Source organism: Psittacula echo, assembly GCF_963264785.1.
Source record: "Psittacula echo genome assembly, chromosome: 12".
NCBI classification, from domain to species: Eukaryota; Metazoa; Chordata; class Aves; order Psittaciformes; family Psittacidae; genus Psittacula; species Psittacula echo.
In genome coordinates, this window is record NC_137747.1 from 5,037,136 (window position 1) to 5,051,599 (window position 14,464).

The following is a 14,464-nucleotide window of genomic DNA, read 5'->3' on the forward strand; positions in this document are numbered from 1 at the left end:
AGCCGGCAGGGCGGTGCGCGGTGCCGGGGTGCCCCCTCGCGGCAGCCCTGGCGTGGTGCACCCCGCTCCGGGGCTGGAGGGCCGCGGAAGGACGCTGCTCGCGGGCGGCGAGTGGTCCCAGTCCGCGATGACACAAAGCCCTTGAGCTCAGCTGCCCCTTCGCAGCACCTCGCCTCCATCCAAACACATAGGCGTGCGTGCAAGCATTCCCCCCGGCTCCCATTCTTCTCAGCCAGGGATCCCCTGGTGAATGTGTGACCCTGGTCACAGTCTAGAGTCGTGATCTTGAGGCTGATTTTTAACTTCTGGGACAGTACCAATGCTTTTTTCCCCCAGTAAATCAGAGTAATCCCTGATACAGCCCAGTATTCATGAGCCTTTTTGCAGAAAAAGAACATCTGGGTTTTGTTTTATAGGTGTCCTTGTATGCTTTGGCATGACAGAATCTGCAGTGCACGAGGGAGCTCAGAAACGCCAAGGTCCACAAGCAGCAGAGGTGCAGCGGGGAGGTCAATGCAGAGGTAGGTGAGAAAGGCTGTAGGTGAACCCCGTTTCTCAGTGGGAAGAGTAAAGCACATCCTGAAAGTGGTTCAGGCAAACACTCGACAGCCACAGACTGAATTATAGGCAAGGACAGATCATTTTCCAGTGTTTTGGGGGCTTCCCTTTGAGATAAGGGTTTGGGTGACATGGCCACATCCTGTGTTGTCCCTGTAATGCCAACCAGGCAGCCCAGTGTAGCAGTCACTGGTCCCCAGGGAGCTGCATTTTCAGGGGAAAACACTAAATTTTGGGACTTGGTTCCTCCGGGGGTTCAGAAGAGGTAAGGCTGGCTGTTCAGCAGGATACCAGCTCCTCCCATCTCACAAGGTTTTGCGAGTGAGCATTGTGCCAGTAGGGTGGGTTTCTATAATGTAGGCGTGTCAGAAGGAGGTGTGAATTAATCAAAGAACGTCCAGCTGTAAGGGGTAGAAAACTTGGTGATGTTTTCATGAAGGTACCACAACACTGCGTGTTTTTGTACATGTAAACCCTGGTCATGAATGCAAGCCAGGCTCTGCATGCAAAAGAAGCAGCCAAACATGCACGAGATGGACTTCTACTCTTTGTGTAGGCACAGGCCTTGGGCAGTCAGGTGGGTCAGCTGCTGGATCTTGACCCTTTCGGAAGTGGTGAAGCAGCACTCATTCTGTCTCTGCTAAAACAGAGCATTTATCTGCATTAGCTCCCAGCTCAGACTCCAGGCTCCTACACAGAAGTTACAGAGGGTAACAATATTAATGTATGCTGCTGTTTGACGCATTCCTCCTGCAGTGCTGTGCTCTCTGTAAAGGATCAAGTATTTCAAAGAACTGGAAAATAATACACCTTGCTCACAAATGAACTGCACAGATGAAAGCATTGCCAGCAAAAGTTGTGCTTTAATCCCTGTGTACAAAACCATTAATCCCTTAAATGATAGGTGATAAAAAAAACCCAAATCCATGAAAAATATATCAAATGAAAGACATGTTCCCTGCCTGGGACCAATGATTCTTCAAGGGCCCAAAAGACAGCTATTGGCATGTCCTGATATCCAAGGCACCACGGGGAGAACTGTCTCTGAGCAGGGGTCACCAGTTAAAGGCCATGGAAAAGAACTGTCCCTATGGTGTAGCCTGCTCCTCAGGGCGATGCTGTGGGCACATTTCATGTGCTGCTGCCGTGCTCCACTCTCTGGTACTGCGCCTGTGTGCAGCTCGCTCCTCTTCCACGCTTCTGCTTCAACACGTTTCCTTCCCACACCCTGCTGGGAATGGCAAAGGTCAGCAGCAGCTTGTGGGGAGCCAGGAGCCAGGCAGGGGTCTGCAGCATCACCCCTCCTGCCCACTCCCTACGTGGGTGTGCTTCCTCCCCTTGGCATTGTGGCCATGTGGCTGCACAATCTCCTTCTGCTCCAGCATTCCTGCCCTGCCACCTCCTTCACCTCCTGATCTGCCCTACCCTATTACAGGCTCGGCATGGAAATTACTGGGTGAGAGCCTGTGTTACACCAGGAGATATCTCTGCCCCAGAGGAGCAGGATAAGTCCAGGATTACTCTATGGTGAAATGACAAGACTACTGTTCCCTGCTGCCTTCTTGCTGTCCTGAGCTGCCTGTCCCGTGCTCCGGTCCTGCTCTCATTCCCTCAACCACAAGCCCTGGTTTTAGCCTTTTTCCTCTTGAGTGTTGCCAGTGCCCTCCAGCAGCACGGCTGCAAGGCTCAGGACAGCGACCTGCTGGTGAACTGCACTGCAGCTCTTACACCCATCCCGTCACCCTGCCACAAACCTGAGAGCTTCTTGGCAGGACTGACCAGACTCTGCAACAGCCCTGAACTGCCCAGTACCGCAGACCTCACGGACTGCTGGTGGGAAGCTCCCAAAGCCAGCCGCTCGCACTGGTACAACAGCACACGTACCGTCTCCTGGAGAACTGCTGGTCTATCTCCTCTAAGGACTGTCCTTTCGTTTCCGGAACAAAAAGGTAAATGAATATAACAGCCATCACTCCCATCAGTCCGTAGAGAAGAAACATCCAAGAGAAACCAATGGCATCTGCAGAGAGATTCAAGTGCATGAAGGGTCCACCGCAGGTACATCACGAGACATGAAGGAAGCTGGCTGCTTACTGTGAGGGGCATCTTATTTTGAGAAGCACTCAGCAGGGCAGGGAAGCTCCTTATGTGCAAAGTCTGAACTGGGAATCAGAGAGGGAGAAGGATGGTTCATGCCAGGCTTTGCCAGCAGCACACAAGAGGAAAAGGGAAGGCAGCCAAGCTCCAGGGCCCAGCAATGTGCCTCAACTGAGAGATCTGCTAGAAAGAAATGTTGTAAAGCTGCTGGTATGGAAGCTGAGAAATCCCGTTTCCTGATACTGCAGTACTGCAGTGCAGCCCAGTGGGCGATGGATGATTCTTACGGAAGCAGTGACAGAGGGGCTCAGACCAGTGCTGCTGGTGTCTAATTTCTCTGCACTCAGAGGCATCATGGTCACATCTATTCAGGTCCCCAGGGTGCAAAATGCCACTTAATCTCCAAATGGCTTGTGGTAGCCACCTTCCCTAACCCGCTATGGGCGATGGAGGGATGCAAAATGGCAACTTACCAATAAGGTCCAGGAAGGAGAGGCTGATCAGTAGATTAGCAGCCCAGTTAAAGCTGTTACAGAAGGCAAAGGCTCTTCCTCTTATCTCAGCAGGGTAGATCTCACTGAGGACCAGCCAGGTCACTGTATGGATTAGAGAGATCAGGAAGACAAGTGCAGGGTTAGGCAATTTATATGGGAAATGGGCAAGGGAGATTTCAGCAGGGGTTTTAAACTGGGCTTCACCCAGCACCTGCTGCTGGTGGTGTCAAACATTCATCAGCCCCAGTGTCAGGTCACTGCAGAACACTTCAAACTCCCATGTTTAGAACTCCACAGAATGAAATACCAATGAATGGGTCCAAGGAGCAAAGAAGGAAGCAGAGGAGTTGATCATTTCAGGGGAGATGGAAAAGATACGGCATACCTGCTGTCAGGACATGCTCTTTGCAGTGAAAAATGAAACGAGAAAGGGGTAGGGTTAGGGAGATGATGATGTGTTTGCGCTAAAGTCAGACCTAAAGCAATGCAGAACTTAGTCTCTCCCATCCTAGAGTTATTTTGATTGAAATAATTTACAGGGTCACTGTCAAACCTTGCTCACTTGAAACTTGCTCACTTACGGTTTTTCTTGTTAGATGCTGTTTCTCCCATCAAAGAGCACTTAAAGCAATAAAAACAGTAATATAAATATATAAAATAAATAAAAATAAAAATGAAATAAAATATAAAATAAAAGCAGAAAACAGTAGAGCTTACGCAGAAGAGAAAGCTAATCTCTGTTCTCATCTGATGAATGATTTCAGAAAAAGACCAACTGATACAGAGAAACTTCCAAAGAGGTCCCACTTCCAGTTCTGCACTGACTTTATCATACAGCGGAAGCCCCTCAGTCCCTCTGTCCTCAGCCCTCTGTTTCTCTCCTCACCAGGGTGCCAGGAAGAATGAATGAGAATTATTCTAGTGCTGTACCAGCCCCATGGCTGACAGAGATGCAACGTTAGGAAATGATTCTGTGGGCAGAAGGGGATGTATTTCCAATTCCCAGACACTGAGCTGCTTGGTAAAGCAGACACATAATGAATGTTTCAAGCAGACTGTAAGGATCAGCCCTAGTTTTATTCTCTGAGTTAGTGCAAGTGTAGATATAAACACCATACTTACTTGGTCCAAATCCAATTGAGAAGGCGCTCACAAAAGCCATCATGCTCAGCAGCGTAATCCAATTTAAGATCATGTGTTCTGCCCAGGGAGCACCACCAAACGGAGGGCCTGTGCTTGCCACTGTCTCTCTTTTGGACTGACCTACAAAGCCCCTTTTCTGAGTGAGGGAAGAATCAGGAACAACCTCTCTGCTTTGAGTACTCGTAAAAACTTTTGTAAGGCTCCTTGTGGCAGTGAAACCAGGGTCTGCCTGACTTCTGACAGCATCTAATGCTGGTGGGATGGGTGATACAGCAGACTGGGAGGATAGAGGTGTCAGGGGGTGCTGGGTGAGGCTGTGGGATCCATTGGGGTCTGCGGCTGCTTTGCAGTCCCTGGCCATGGCCAGTGGAGCAACGCGGCTGGTGAGGCTAATGGTGGTGACGGAGATGGCCATCACCACACAGCCAGCCATGAGCAGCACCCTCCTGCCAGCCTTGTCTGCAAAGGCCATTGCAACGAGTGTGGCCACCACCTTTATTGCCCCCAGCCCAACAGAAGCCAGGATTGCTGAGGAGTTGCTCTGGAACCCCACCGAGTGGAAGATTTTGGAGGCATAGCCCAGCACATTGGGTTGCCCAGTGAACTGCTGGAAGAGCACCAGTCCCAGGCCCACCAAAGTCCGTCTTCTCATGTTGTCTCTGGTTCTGAAAAGGTCAAGAAATGAGTAATCCTTCCTGTACGGCTCACGCTTTCCTGCTGCTTTGTCCTCAATGTCCTGCAATTGAATGAGGCCCTTCTGGCAGTCTGAGTCCCATGAGCTTAATTTAACAGGGTTCACCGGGAGAAAGAGGATGCTGAGGAACTGCGTGGCTGTCGGGGCAATGGCCAATCCAAACATGTACCTCCACCCCTCATCCACATCCGCAAAGATGTAATTCAGTGCATAGGACAGTAGGATGCCTATGGTGATGCCTGCTTCATAGAGAGACACGAGGAGTCCTCGCTGATGAGCAGCCACCATTTCTGAGACGTAGATGCAGCAGGCCATGGATGAGACAGAGATGGCAAAGCCCACAGTCATGCGCCCAATGACCAGACCAAGAAATGATCTTGACAGTGTAAGAATAAGGCTGCCAACCAACAGGACCAAGTTGCTGACCAGGATTGCTCTCCTCCTTCCATAGCGGTCAATGAGGATCCCCCCAACCAGAGAGGCGAGGAGAGCTCCGATAAGAAGGGCACTCACAAGAACTTCTTGCTTGAAGCAGCTGAGGTGAAAGTCTATCTGCAACTGCAGGAGTGCACCTGAGATAATGCCCAGCTCGTATCCAAATATCAGCCCACCCAGGAGAGAGACCATTGCAGACAAGAGGAGGACCAGCAGTCCACGACCTAGAAAACAAGCAAGCAATGCTACATTGAGTTTTCTGGTGCTAGCAGGCAAGCTACCAGCAGGCACAGGCTGGAAAACGCTCTCCCAGGACACCCAAAGTTTTCCACCTACAAAGCCATGACGGTGAATTTCCCCGCAGGTCACTAAGTCATGTGTAGAGAGGCACTTGCAGATGGTCACATAACTCACCAGGCCTGCGCACACTTCCACTAGCTGCAGGGGCACTTATCTGGAATGCAGAACTATGAAAACAGGACTTTGTTGACAACATTAGGTCTTGTATTTAAGTGGAGAACAGTAGTTTGTAGTGCCTGGAGTTGTACAGGGAGTTCTTCTGTGGTCTCCCCTGCTTCTAATTACAAAACCTATTCTGGGCAGAAAAGGCAGTTTCTGCTTTATTCCAAATTGCTCTGCGTTATCACATTTCAGTGCATGTGGCACCAGCAGCTCCCGCTGCAGGCTCTGCGTTCTCACCTCTTACCTTGTTGTTAAAAACACTGCTCACAGGAGTTTATTTCTCCTGGTTAATCTTGCACTCTCAGCATCACTTTGTGGGAGTGGCCCGGATTTCTTCATCTCTCGCAGCACAACAGCGTCGGGGATGCCTGAGTCAGGCACAGCCTCCTCAGGCTGGTACAGGACTACAGCACAAACCTCATCATGAGCTGAAAAGCTCACTGTTGCCTGCCCCAAGTACAAGAAACGGTTCTTAGACCTTGACCTAGCTGAGCATGCAAGTCTGGTAAGTATTTAAGTTCAGCTAAAGTAAGAAAAAGAAACAACAGCAAAAGCAAACCAAACCCAAACCATTCTGCCCCAAATAACCCGAGAAAACCAAGGTGCTTGCTGCAGATACTTCTCATTCTGGGGAGAGGATGAAAGGGTGACCATGTGTGACCCATCAGTCATCTTATGGCAGGGGTGACTGCAAGTGGTGTGAGAGGCAGTGCTGATGTAGGGACCTCTGGGATCAGCTGTGACAGGGACACCCCTATTACAATTTTGAAGGCACAGGCAAAGTGCATTAGCTTCTAAGCTTGTGCTGGTTCCCAGCATATAATATTATCTGTATTCTCGCATTGGCTTTAATTAGAAATACTCAAGTGTTTCAATATACTGCATGTGGAAAAAAATGCGGACACAACTACCAGACCATGGAAAACTTTGCTCACTCTGCCTAAGGGCTTTTTTCCCCTCACAAGCTGTGTTTCATAGGAGGTGTCTCTATTCAGCCTTTAACTGGAGCTTGTTCTAAAGGTTATTTCTCAGCAATGGCTATATCTATATTTATATTGATTCTGTAACCCTCTGTTCTGTTTGTGTTACTTACACCATCCCAGCTACACACCAGTCCCTCCACCACACTCCGTGTGACCTGCACTGCTTTTATCACCTTGTACACATGTTTTACAGATAATTAGAAAAATATTTGCTCACTGAGAACAAAAGGCTTTGCCTAACGTGGGCATGCCATTAGTTTCAAGCTACAAACTCAGTCAGATGCACACAGCCACACTGATTCTACTGCGTTTTGCTGCAGTTCTTGTTAACTTAATGAGCAGTAATACAACTTGGATGAAAAGCCAGTTTTGTAGATAGTCTGTTCTGATGTAGTTGGGGAATTTGGTGACTCGTCAGGTCACCATATGAGGTCAGTTAGTTCAGTGGGTCTCCCATGGAGCTCTGCCGATGGCAAGCTGGCCGGAGGGCCATGCTCCAGGACTGGGCAGCGCCCGTGCTGCTGACTTGCCTCTTGCACAGCTTCAGCTCCTCTCTGCACACACACCAAGGCCGCTGCCCGGAGCAAAACTCTCAGCGCAGAGCTCCCTGCGCGCTCCCGCTGGCTGGCCCCTCTTCCCCGCTCCGCTCCCGGGATGGCTGCGCCGCGGGAAATCACTGCACGTTCTCGGTACGTGCTGCCGGGAGCGCAAAACCAAAACAGAGAGCGCTGGGAAGAAGGGGATGCAGTTCCAGCCCTCAGGAAAAGTTGGAAACTTTGGGGGATGGAACTTTTCCCCGGGGCAGGACACGCCCTCTCCCAGCCCGGCTGCCCTGTCCCGGGGACGGGGGTCCCGCTGCCTCCCTCCAGGTCCCGTCCCGTCCCCGCGGCACTCACCCATGGCGTGGCGAGCGCGGAGCGGGGCGGAGCGGAGCGGTCGGGGTCCGGCGGCCGGAGCGGGGCCGCGCAGCGCCACGTCGCTGCCGCGCAGCCTCCCGGCCGGGCAGCCTGGGGCTTGTAGTCGCCCTGCCCAGCGCCCGCCGGGGTGTGCGCAGCCCCGGAGAGCAGGAGCGCGGTGAGTGAACCGGGCGGGACCCGGGGCTGCTCCGTGCGGCTCCGGTTTGCCGGCGCAGGGGGCCCGGGGTCGTGTGACCGGAGGGATAATTGCGAATTGGGATAGAAAGGAGGATGTGGCAGGGTATGGCTCCGGGTGCTGGAATGACAGCTCTGTCCCCAGGCTGCCGCACTTGAGCCAGGAAGAGAGATCTCCTCGCTGACCGCAGACTCCCTCTAATGCAGAGCTTCACCCTTCTAGATTAGAAAGTCTCTAGAAAGCCAACAAGAGATTGACATTTAATGGTAGTTCTTAGGTAGCTCGGCTGGAAAGCCAAAGAAAGCTTGATAGGAAATGAGCGACCATTTCAAAGTTAAGAAGAGAGCAGTATGACTGAGTCTGCGCTCTCAACTTTCTCTACAGTCTCTCCAGCTTATCTCCTTCCCTTTGAACCGTGCTCCATTAGGCGAAGCCAGCATTCAACTTCCCTTGCAATTAACATTCTCTTTCTGCTGAGAAGAACAGAAACTTTTCGGCTGCATAAAAGACACTGGGACATGCACTTGGATGCAAAGACTTTTTTCTGAGTCTGAGCCTAAACTTACAAATCCCAAAGTCAAGGTTGCAAAACACAGATTTTGCAGAACTAGAGAGGCCTAGAAGTGCTTTCAAAACTCTTTAACACAATGCAAACATTCTCCCTGGGTCCTCTTCATTCAAACTGCAGTTATATGCATGATGTTCAGATTGCTGTAACTTCATTATTGTGGGGATCAGTGCAGGGAAGATGTGCTGTCCCAGGCCTGGGGTGGGCTTGCACCCAGAGCTATGCAACAGGGACTACCAAGGAGAAGACAGGCTGAGACAGCTGGGGTTATTCAGCCTGGAGAAGAGAAAGCTCCAGGAGACCTTAGAGCAGGATCCAGTGCCTAAATGGAATGACAAGAAACCTGGAGAGGGACTTTTTATAAGGGCAGGGACAGGACTAGACGGAATGGCTTTAGGCTGACAGAGGGGAGACTGAGATGAGCTCTTAGGCAGAAGCTCTTCCCTGTGAGGGTGCTGAGGCGCTGGCCCAGGGTGCCCAGAGGAGCTGTGGCTGCCCCATCCCTGGCAGTGCTCAAGGTCAGGTTGGACACAGGGGCTTGGAGCGAGCTGCTCTAGTGGAAGGTGTCCCTGCCCGTGGCGGAGGGTTGGAACTGGATGAGCTTTAAGATCCCTTCCAACCCAAACCATTCTGTGATCACACAGTTATAACAACACAAGCTCCAGCCCAATGCTCTGTAGAGCCTGTGATGGTAAAGCTTTTTGCTACACTACAGGTTGAGTTGTGGAAGTCTGCAGACCAGTGGTGTCAACTCTTTTCGCTCTGACTCATATTTTTGGGATGCTTGAGATGGGCAACACCAGATCATACGTATCCTTTCAGCTTTAGTCTGTTGGATATCTGGTCTGCAACACAGGCAGCAGTTGATCAAAGGATTTGGTTTTGCTCCTTCTCAAATTCATAGTGAATATAGAAGGTGTTTCAAATCATCTACTTGGTTTATAGATTAAATAAATGCTTCCCATTCATACGCTCTAATTTCAATGGAAATAAAGCATGCAAAACTACCTCTTCTAAAACCTTTTATCTGATGCAAGAGACAGCTGCACAGGGATCACACACTCGGGGAAAGAATGGCTTCAAACATGAACACCAGCCCCCAGAAAACAGTGGTGTTAATGGAAAAAGCTTTTCAATAGGATTTGCAATTCAGATGAAAGTAGTTTAAATAGCTCTGAAATCACAACCAGCTCTGATGACACTTGGAGAAATGACTGCAATTTTCTCTCTTCCCTAAACCCTGATATGGGGCCAGTTCATGATGGGCAGCCGACTCTACAGCTTTGTGCCTGGGCTAATGTTTCACATTTTGGGAACATGAGGATGCTGAGGGTGCAGCGTGGTCTTGCCTGTGATCTCTGGCCCCCACAGCTACTCCCCAGAGCTCAAGCCCAGGCATTTTGGGTGAGCTGTGTTGCGAACTGCAGGAGATGTCACCCATGCATGGTTTCCCATGGGACCTGCAGCCCAAAGGAGCCACTGGGCAAACCCACTCTTGGCTATGTGATCTGCAATTTACCTGAACAATTCCTTCCTTCTCCAATGCCACTCCATCATTTTCTGCAGGCTTCCTGTTCTCTGACAGGGCAATAAATATTATCAGCCCAGACAGCATGGAAGCAACGTCCTGGGGAGTACAGGCAGAGCTTTATGGTATGTTTACAAAAGGTGGTCAAAGAGATGACATCAGTATGTACAGAAATGCAGCTGCTGCGTCAACACTGTGTGTGGCTGGAGGTTATGATCCTCTGCTCTGATGTACAGCAGGGATAATGAGGGGGTGAGCAAGAAAAATCTTCCTTTGTGGTTTCTAAAGCACATCTTTCTTACTGTGCCATTTGTAGTTATTGGGTGTTCTGGGCCTGTTGAAGTCAGTAGTTTTGTCCCTAAGCTCCACATGAGAAGAGGTTGGATCCACCAGGACTGGCTCATGTTTTGTGTCTGACAGCTTGTTTCTAGCCTTGCTCCCTCCTTTGATGCTTTCCTCCTCCTCTCAAGGCCAGGTATCTCAGCAGTGTCATTGCCCCATCTGACCCTTATCTTGCTCTTGGCTGCTGAACTGGCTGGTGTGAGGGCACGTTCCTGCTTCTCAGAGAACAACACATCCCCAGGGCTGAGCCGCAGGAACGGGCTTCCTGAAGAGCTTGGTGTTTGGAACAGCAGCCTGTGTTGGTAACACAACCCGACTGTGATTACTGAAAGTGTTTTTCTCTGCCTCTGGGCTTGAGCAGCTAAAAGAGACTTAAAATCACAATTTAAAATATAAATGCAAAAGGAGAAAGAAGTCCATCCTGGAAAAAGGAATATACTGGTTCAGCAGTGCCAGGCACCTGCATTTACTGAATGCTCATTTATAGACCAGTGAGCTGTCTCTTTAGGATGCCAGGCTGTGCGTGTTTCCTTCTATATTATCCCAGTCCTGGAGGGGGGTCTCCGGCTGCTCAGTACTGGTGGTTGCCCCAGGGGTCCTGCACAATTTAGGGGTGCCTCCAGCGTGGCAGCCTGCACAACCCAGGGTGCTTCCCTGCACCCCTGTAGCCCACTGTTTGGCATTCGGTCCTTATCTGTAGCATCCTCTTGCTGGCCAAGATCCGTAATTGTGAGCTGTGAATTCACATGCAGGAGGGTTTATCCCTGTGCCCACACTCTGCAGGCTGAGAAGACAACCTCAGAGCCAACAAGTGCCTTAGCTGGGTGCAAGGAGCCACCTGAGCCCTGATGCAGCCCAAATTCAACCCTTTTGCAGTGTGTCCAGCTCTGAGGATGGCAGCCTCCATCCCTAAATAAGCTGTGGGGTGAGAGGGTAGCTGCAGCCTGCCTGATGCTGAGGGATCGGCAGGACAGAATGGAGGAACCCATGGGATCTGCCTTGGTTTCCATTAGCTTGGTTTGCTGCGCTGCAGTTTTTTACCTTTGTAAAAGGAGAGTTTCTGAATGCTTGTCAGCAGGAGAGCAAAGCTACATAACTAAACAATTCAGCAGAGTCTGTGGCTAAAGTGCAGTTCTCTGGAGTGATCAATATTCCAATAAAAATACTGGGGGATACCATAAATATTGTAAGTGGCTCTAGATGGTTTCCAAGGGCTATGTCAACTGTTTATTGCATTCAAAGAGAAGAGAATGAGTAAAATCACAGGGAAGATCAAATTTAAATAAATAAAATAATGGGAAAAATAAAGCAAAAATATTTTCTTTCCTATTTTGAAAGCTCTGGGAGTGTTTTTGGCCAGCATGAAAGAAAACCATCTGATTTACCAGAACAACGAAGTGAGGGCATCTGTGTGCACTTGCCCATAGGCTGTATATGTATGTCTGGGGGGTGTTCTGCCCTGATGCTTAGGCAAAATCTGCTCACAACACAAGGAAAACTTTGTTTATTTGATTGTTTGTGGCATTTGTAAATTCCAGACACAATGCTCAGGAATCTCTTTCCCTGGCCAAGCTACAGTTGTTTTCCCTGCCATAGGTGGGCAGAACTGCGGGATGGATTACCTGTATCATTGAAAACTTGGGAAGGTTGTTTAAAAGTTGTAACTGAAGCAAGATAAATATTTGCCAGGCTTGATCCCACCATGCAATGACAAGTAAGCTGTATGGAATGTCTTAATAAAATAGAAATGTTCTGAAAAGGAAACAAATGTTGTGGATGAGAAAACAGGGACAAAATGGACTTGCGGCACCTCCAAAGGCAACAGTTGAAAACATATTTACATGAACTGGGCTGAAGTCTCTTGTATCTTCTGAGGATCAGAAATTGCAGTACATGCAGATTGCCCAGTAGAGTAGTGGGGTTTCAGGGAGCCATAAAAAGTCCAAATCGTGGTATCAGTGTGATGATAATGACCATCTTTTACTAACATGGAGATGTGGGGCTCGGATGCTTCAGGAAGGGGGAGTCACCCGACTCACTGCAAGTGGCCTGTGCCATTACCTGGGGCAGAAGCTTTGGTGCTGCCCAGTGTGGGAACCCAAGGTGACACCATGCCCTGCTGCAGGCTTGTGATCTCTTGTAGCCTATGGGAAACCTTCTCCCCAGCCATGAACTGGGCAGTTCCAGTGGATCTGCACAGCCTCCAGTAAAGGTTTTTGGCACATGAAGCACCAGGAGCCAGTGGTGGAGCCCTGGTGGTGATGTTCTGGTGGTGGGGATGACCTGCTGCTGCTGCCCCAGTGGTGGTTTCCATGGTGATGCCATGATGGTGATGTCCTGGTGGTGATGCGTGGGGGTGACACCCTGGCAAGTGGCTCTGAGGTGGTGCTGTGAGCACCTCAGGGAGACCACAGCACCCCAGTTGCCACCTTGGGAAGATGCACACCCAGCAGCTCTCTTGCAGGCCCTGGGGCAGGTCTCACTCTTGCACTGGCAGAAAAGCAAGAAACCCCAGCGGGGGGGCTCAGGCACAAATCCACCATCCTGCGCCTACTCCCTAGCCCCCACCACGGCAGAGGGCAGCAGGACTTATAGGGAAAGCACAAAGAGGGGTTCTGGAAGAGGCACCACTGAGGACAAGAAGAACGAGGAGCTGGGAACGAAAGACCACTGCACGCCGAGAGCGGTACACGCGGTGGCGGGTGGAGCTTGGGCAGTTCGTCTGTTTCCGGCAAGGGCTGCCGAAGATTGCCGAAGCGCGGCGTGCATGCGCTCTGCGCGAAGGGGTTTTGTCATGGCGGCCGTGCCAGTGGGGGCTGACGGCGTGCGCTCTGGGGAGGCCGCAGACCCCGCGATGGATGAGACCGGGACCGAGGCCGCAGGCGCGGCAATGGGCGAGCCTGAGGCCGAGGCGCCGCCGCTGCCCGGGCTGCAGCTGGTGCACCAGGGCGCTGAGGCGCGCGTTTACCGGGGGCTCTTCCTCGGGCGGGCGGCGGTGGCCAAGCTCCGCATCCCCAAGCGGTACCGGCACCCGGCGCTGGAGGAGCGGCTGAGCCGGCGGCGCATGGCGCAGGAAGCGCGGTCGCTGCTGCGGTGCCGGCGGGCAGGTGGGCCCGGGGGCGGCGGGGCCGGGCCGGGGCGGTGTGAGGCGTGCGGCGAGGCTTCCGTGACGGAACGGGGATCCCTGGGCGCCCGTACCTCTTCCTCACGGCACTGCTCGGCCCTCGGAGCAAATAACACTTGAGGGCCTTCCTGCTTCATCCTTAAGGATGCAGGGGGTTCATTCGCATCCTGCTGTGCTTTTCCAGAGTGCCCTCCTAAAACACAGCTTGTCCTCGGTCAGAAAGCCCCTGTGTGTGGTGTGCCAGGGAGTCCCACCCCAGGAGGGGCTGATCCTGTTGCCAACACGAGCCGCCAGCTGGCTTTAAGGCTGGGGGCTGATGGGGGTTATCAGTGGCTGGGAGTGACGTGAAGTCTTTTCAGGACTTCAAGGCTTTTCAGCTTAAGGCGTGTATGGGTTGTGTTTTGTTGTTAAAGTTGGAAAATCCTGTAAATTAACTGCTAGCATTTAATTTGTTCTTTTAAATAGGGATTTCAGCTCCAGTGGTCTACTTCGTGGATTATGTCACCAACTCCATATATCTTGAAGATATTGTAGGCTCAATCACTGTTCAAGATCATATTAATTCTGTACAGCGGAGTGAGAATGATGCCAGCAGCCTGCTTACCTTAGCAGAGAAGATGGGTGAGGTGTTAGCAAGAATGCACGATGAAGATCTTATACATGGGGATCTTACAACTTCCAATATACTCCTGCGGCCACCTGTGGAGAAGCTGGACTTGGTGCTGATAGACTTCGGACTCAGTTTTATTTCAGCACTTCCAGAGGATAAAGGAGTTGATTTGTACGTGCTGGAAAAAGCCTTCCTTAGCACACATCCAGATACTGAAACCTTATTTCAAGCTTTACTAAAGAGCTATGCAGCTACATCAAAAAAATCTGGCCCTGTGATCAAGAAGCTGGATGAAGTACGACTAAGGGGAAGGAAGAGATCCATGGTTGGATAG

The 14,464-nt window shown here is 50.9% G+C and overlaps 2 protein-coding genes across 2 annotated transcripts; one reads left to right on the top strand and one right to left on the bottom strand.

Annotated features, from left to right (window-relative positions):
• Positions 1-1,689: 1,689 nt before the first annotated feature.
• Positions 1,690-13,192, bottom strand: SLC2A10 (solute carrier family 2 member 10; the record flags this gene model as incomplete). Its single annotated transcript, XM_080628124.1, has 10 exons — positions 1,690-1,789; positions 2,443-2,578; positions 3,129-3,251; positions 4,272-5,645; positions 5,836-5,888; positions 6,152-6,287; positions 7,433-8,111; positions 10,046-10,153; positions 10,561-10,690; positions 13,149-13,192. The coding sequence occupies 10 exons, from the start codon at positions 13,190-13,192 to the stop codon at positions 1,690-1,692; spliced, it is 2,883 nt and encodes a 960-aa protein (XP_080484250.1).
• On the top strand, positions 13,191-14,464 carry TP53RK (TP53 regulating kinase; the record flags this gene model as incomplete). Its single annotated transcript, XM_080628127.1, has 2 exons — positions 13,191-13,503; positions 13,986-14,464. The coding sequence occupies 2 exons, from the start codon at positions 13,191-13,193 to the stop codon at positions 14,462-14,464; spliced, it is 792 nt and encodes a 263-aa protein (XP_080484253.1).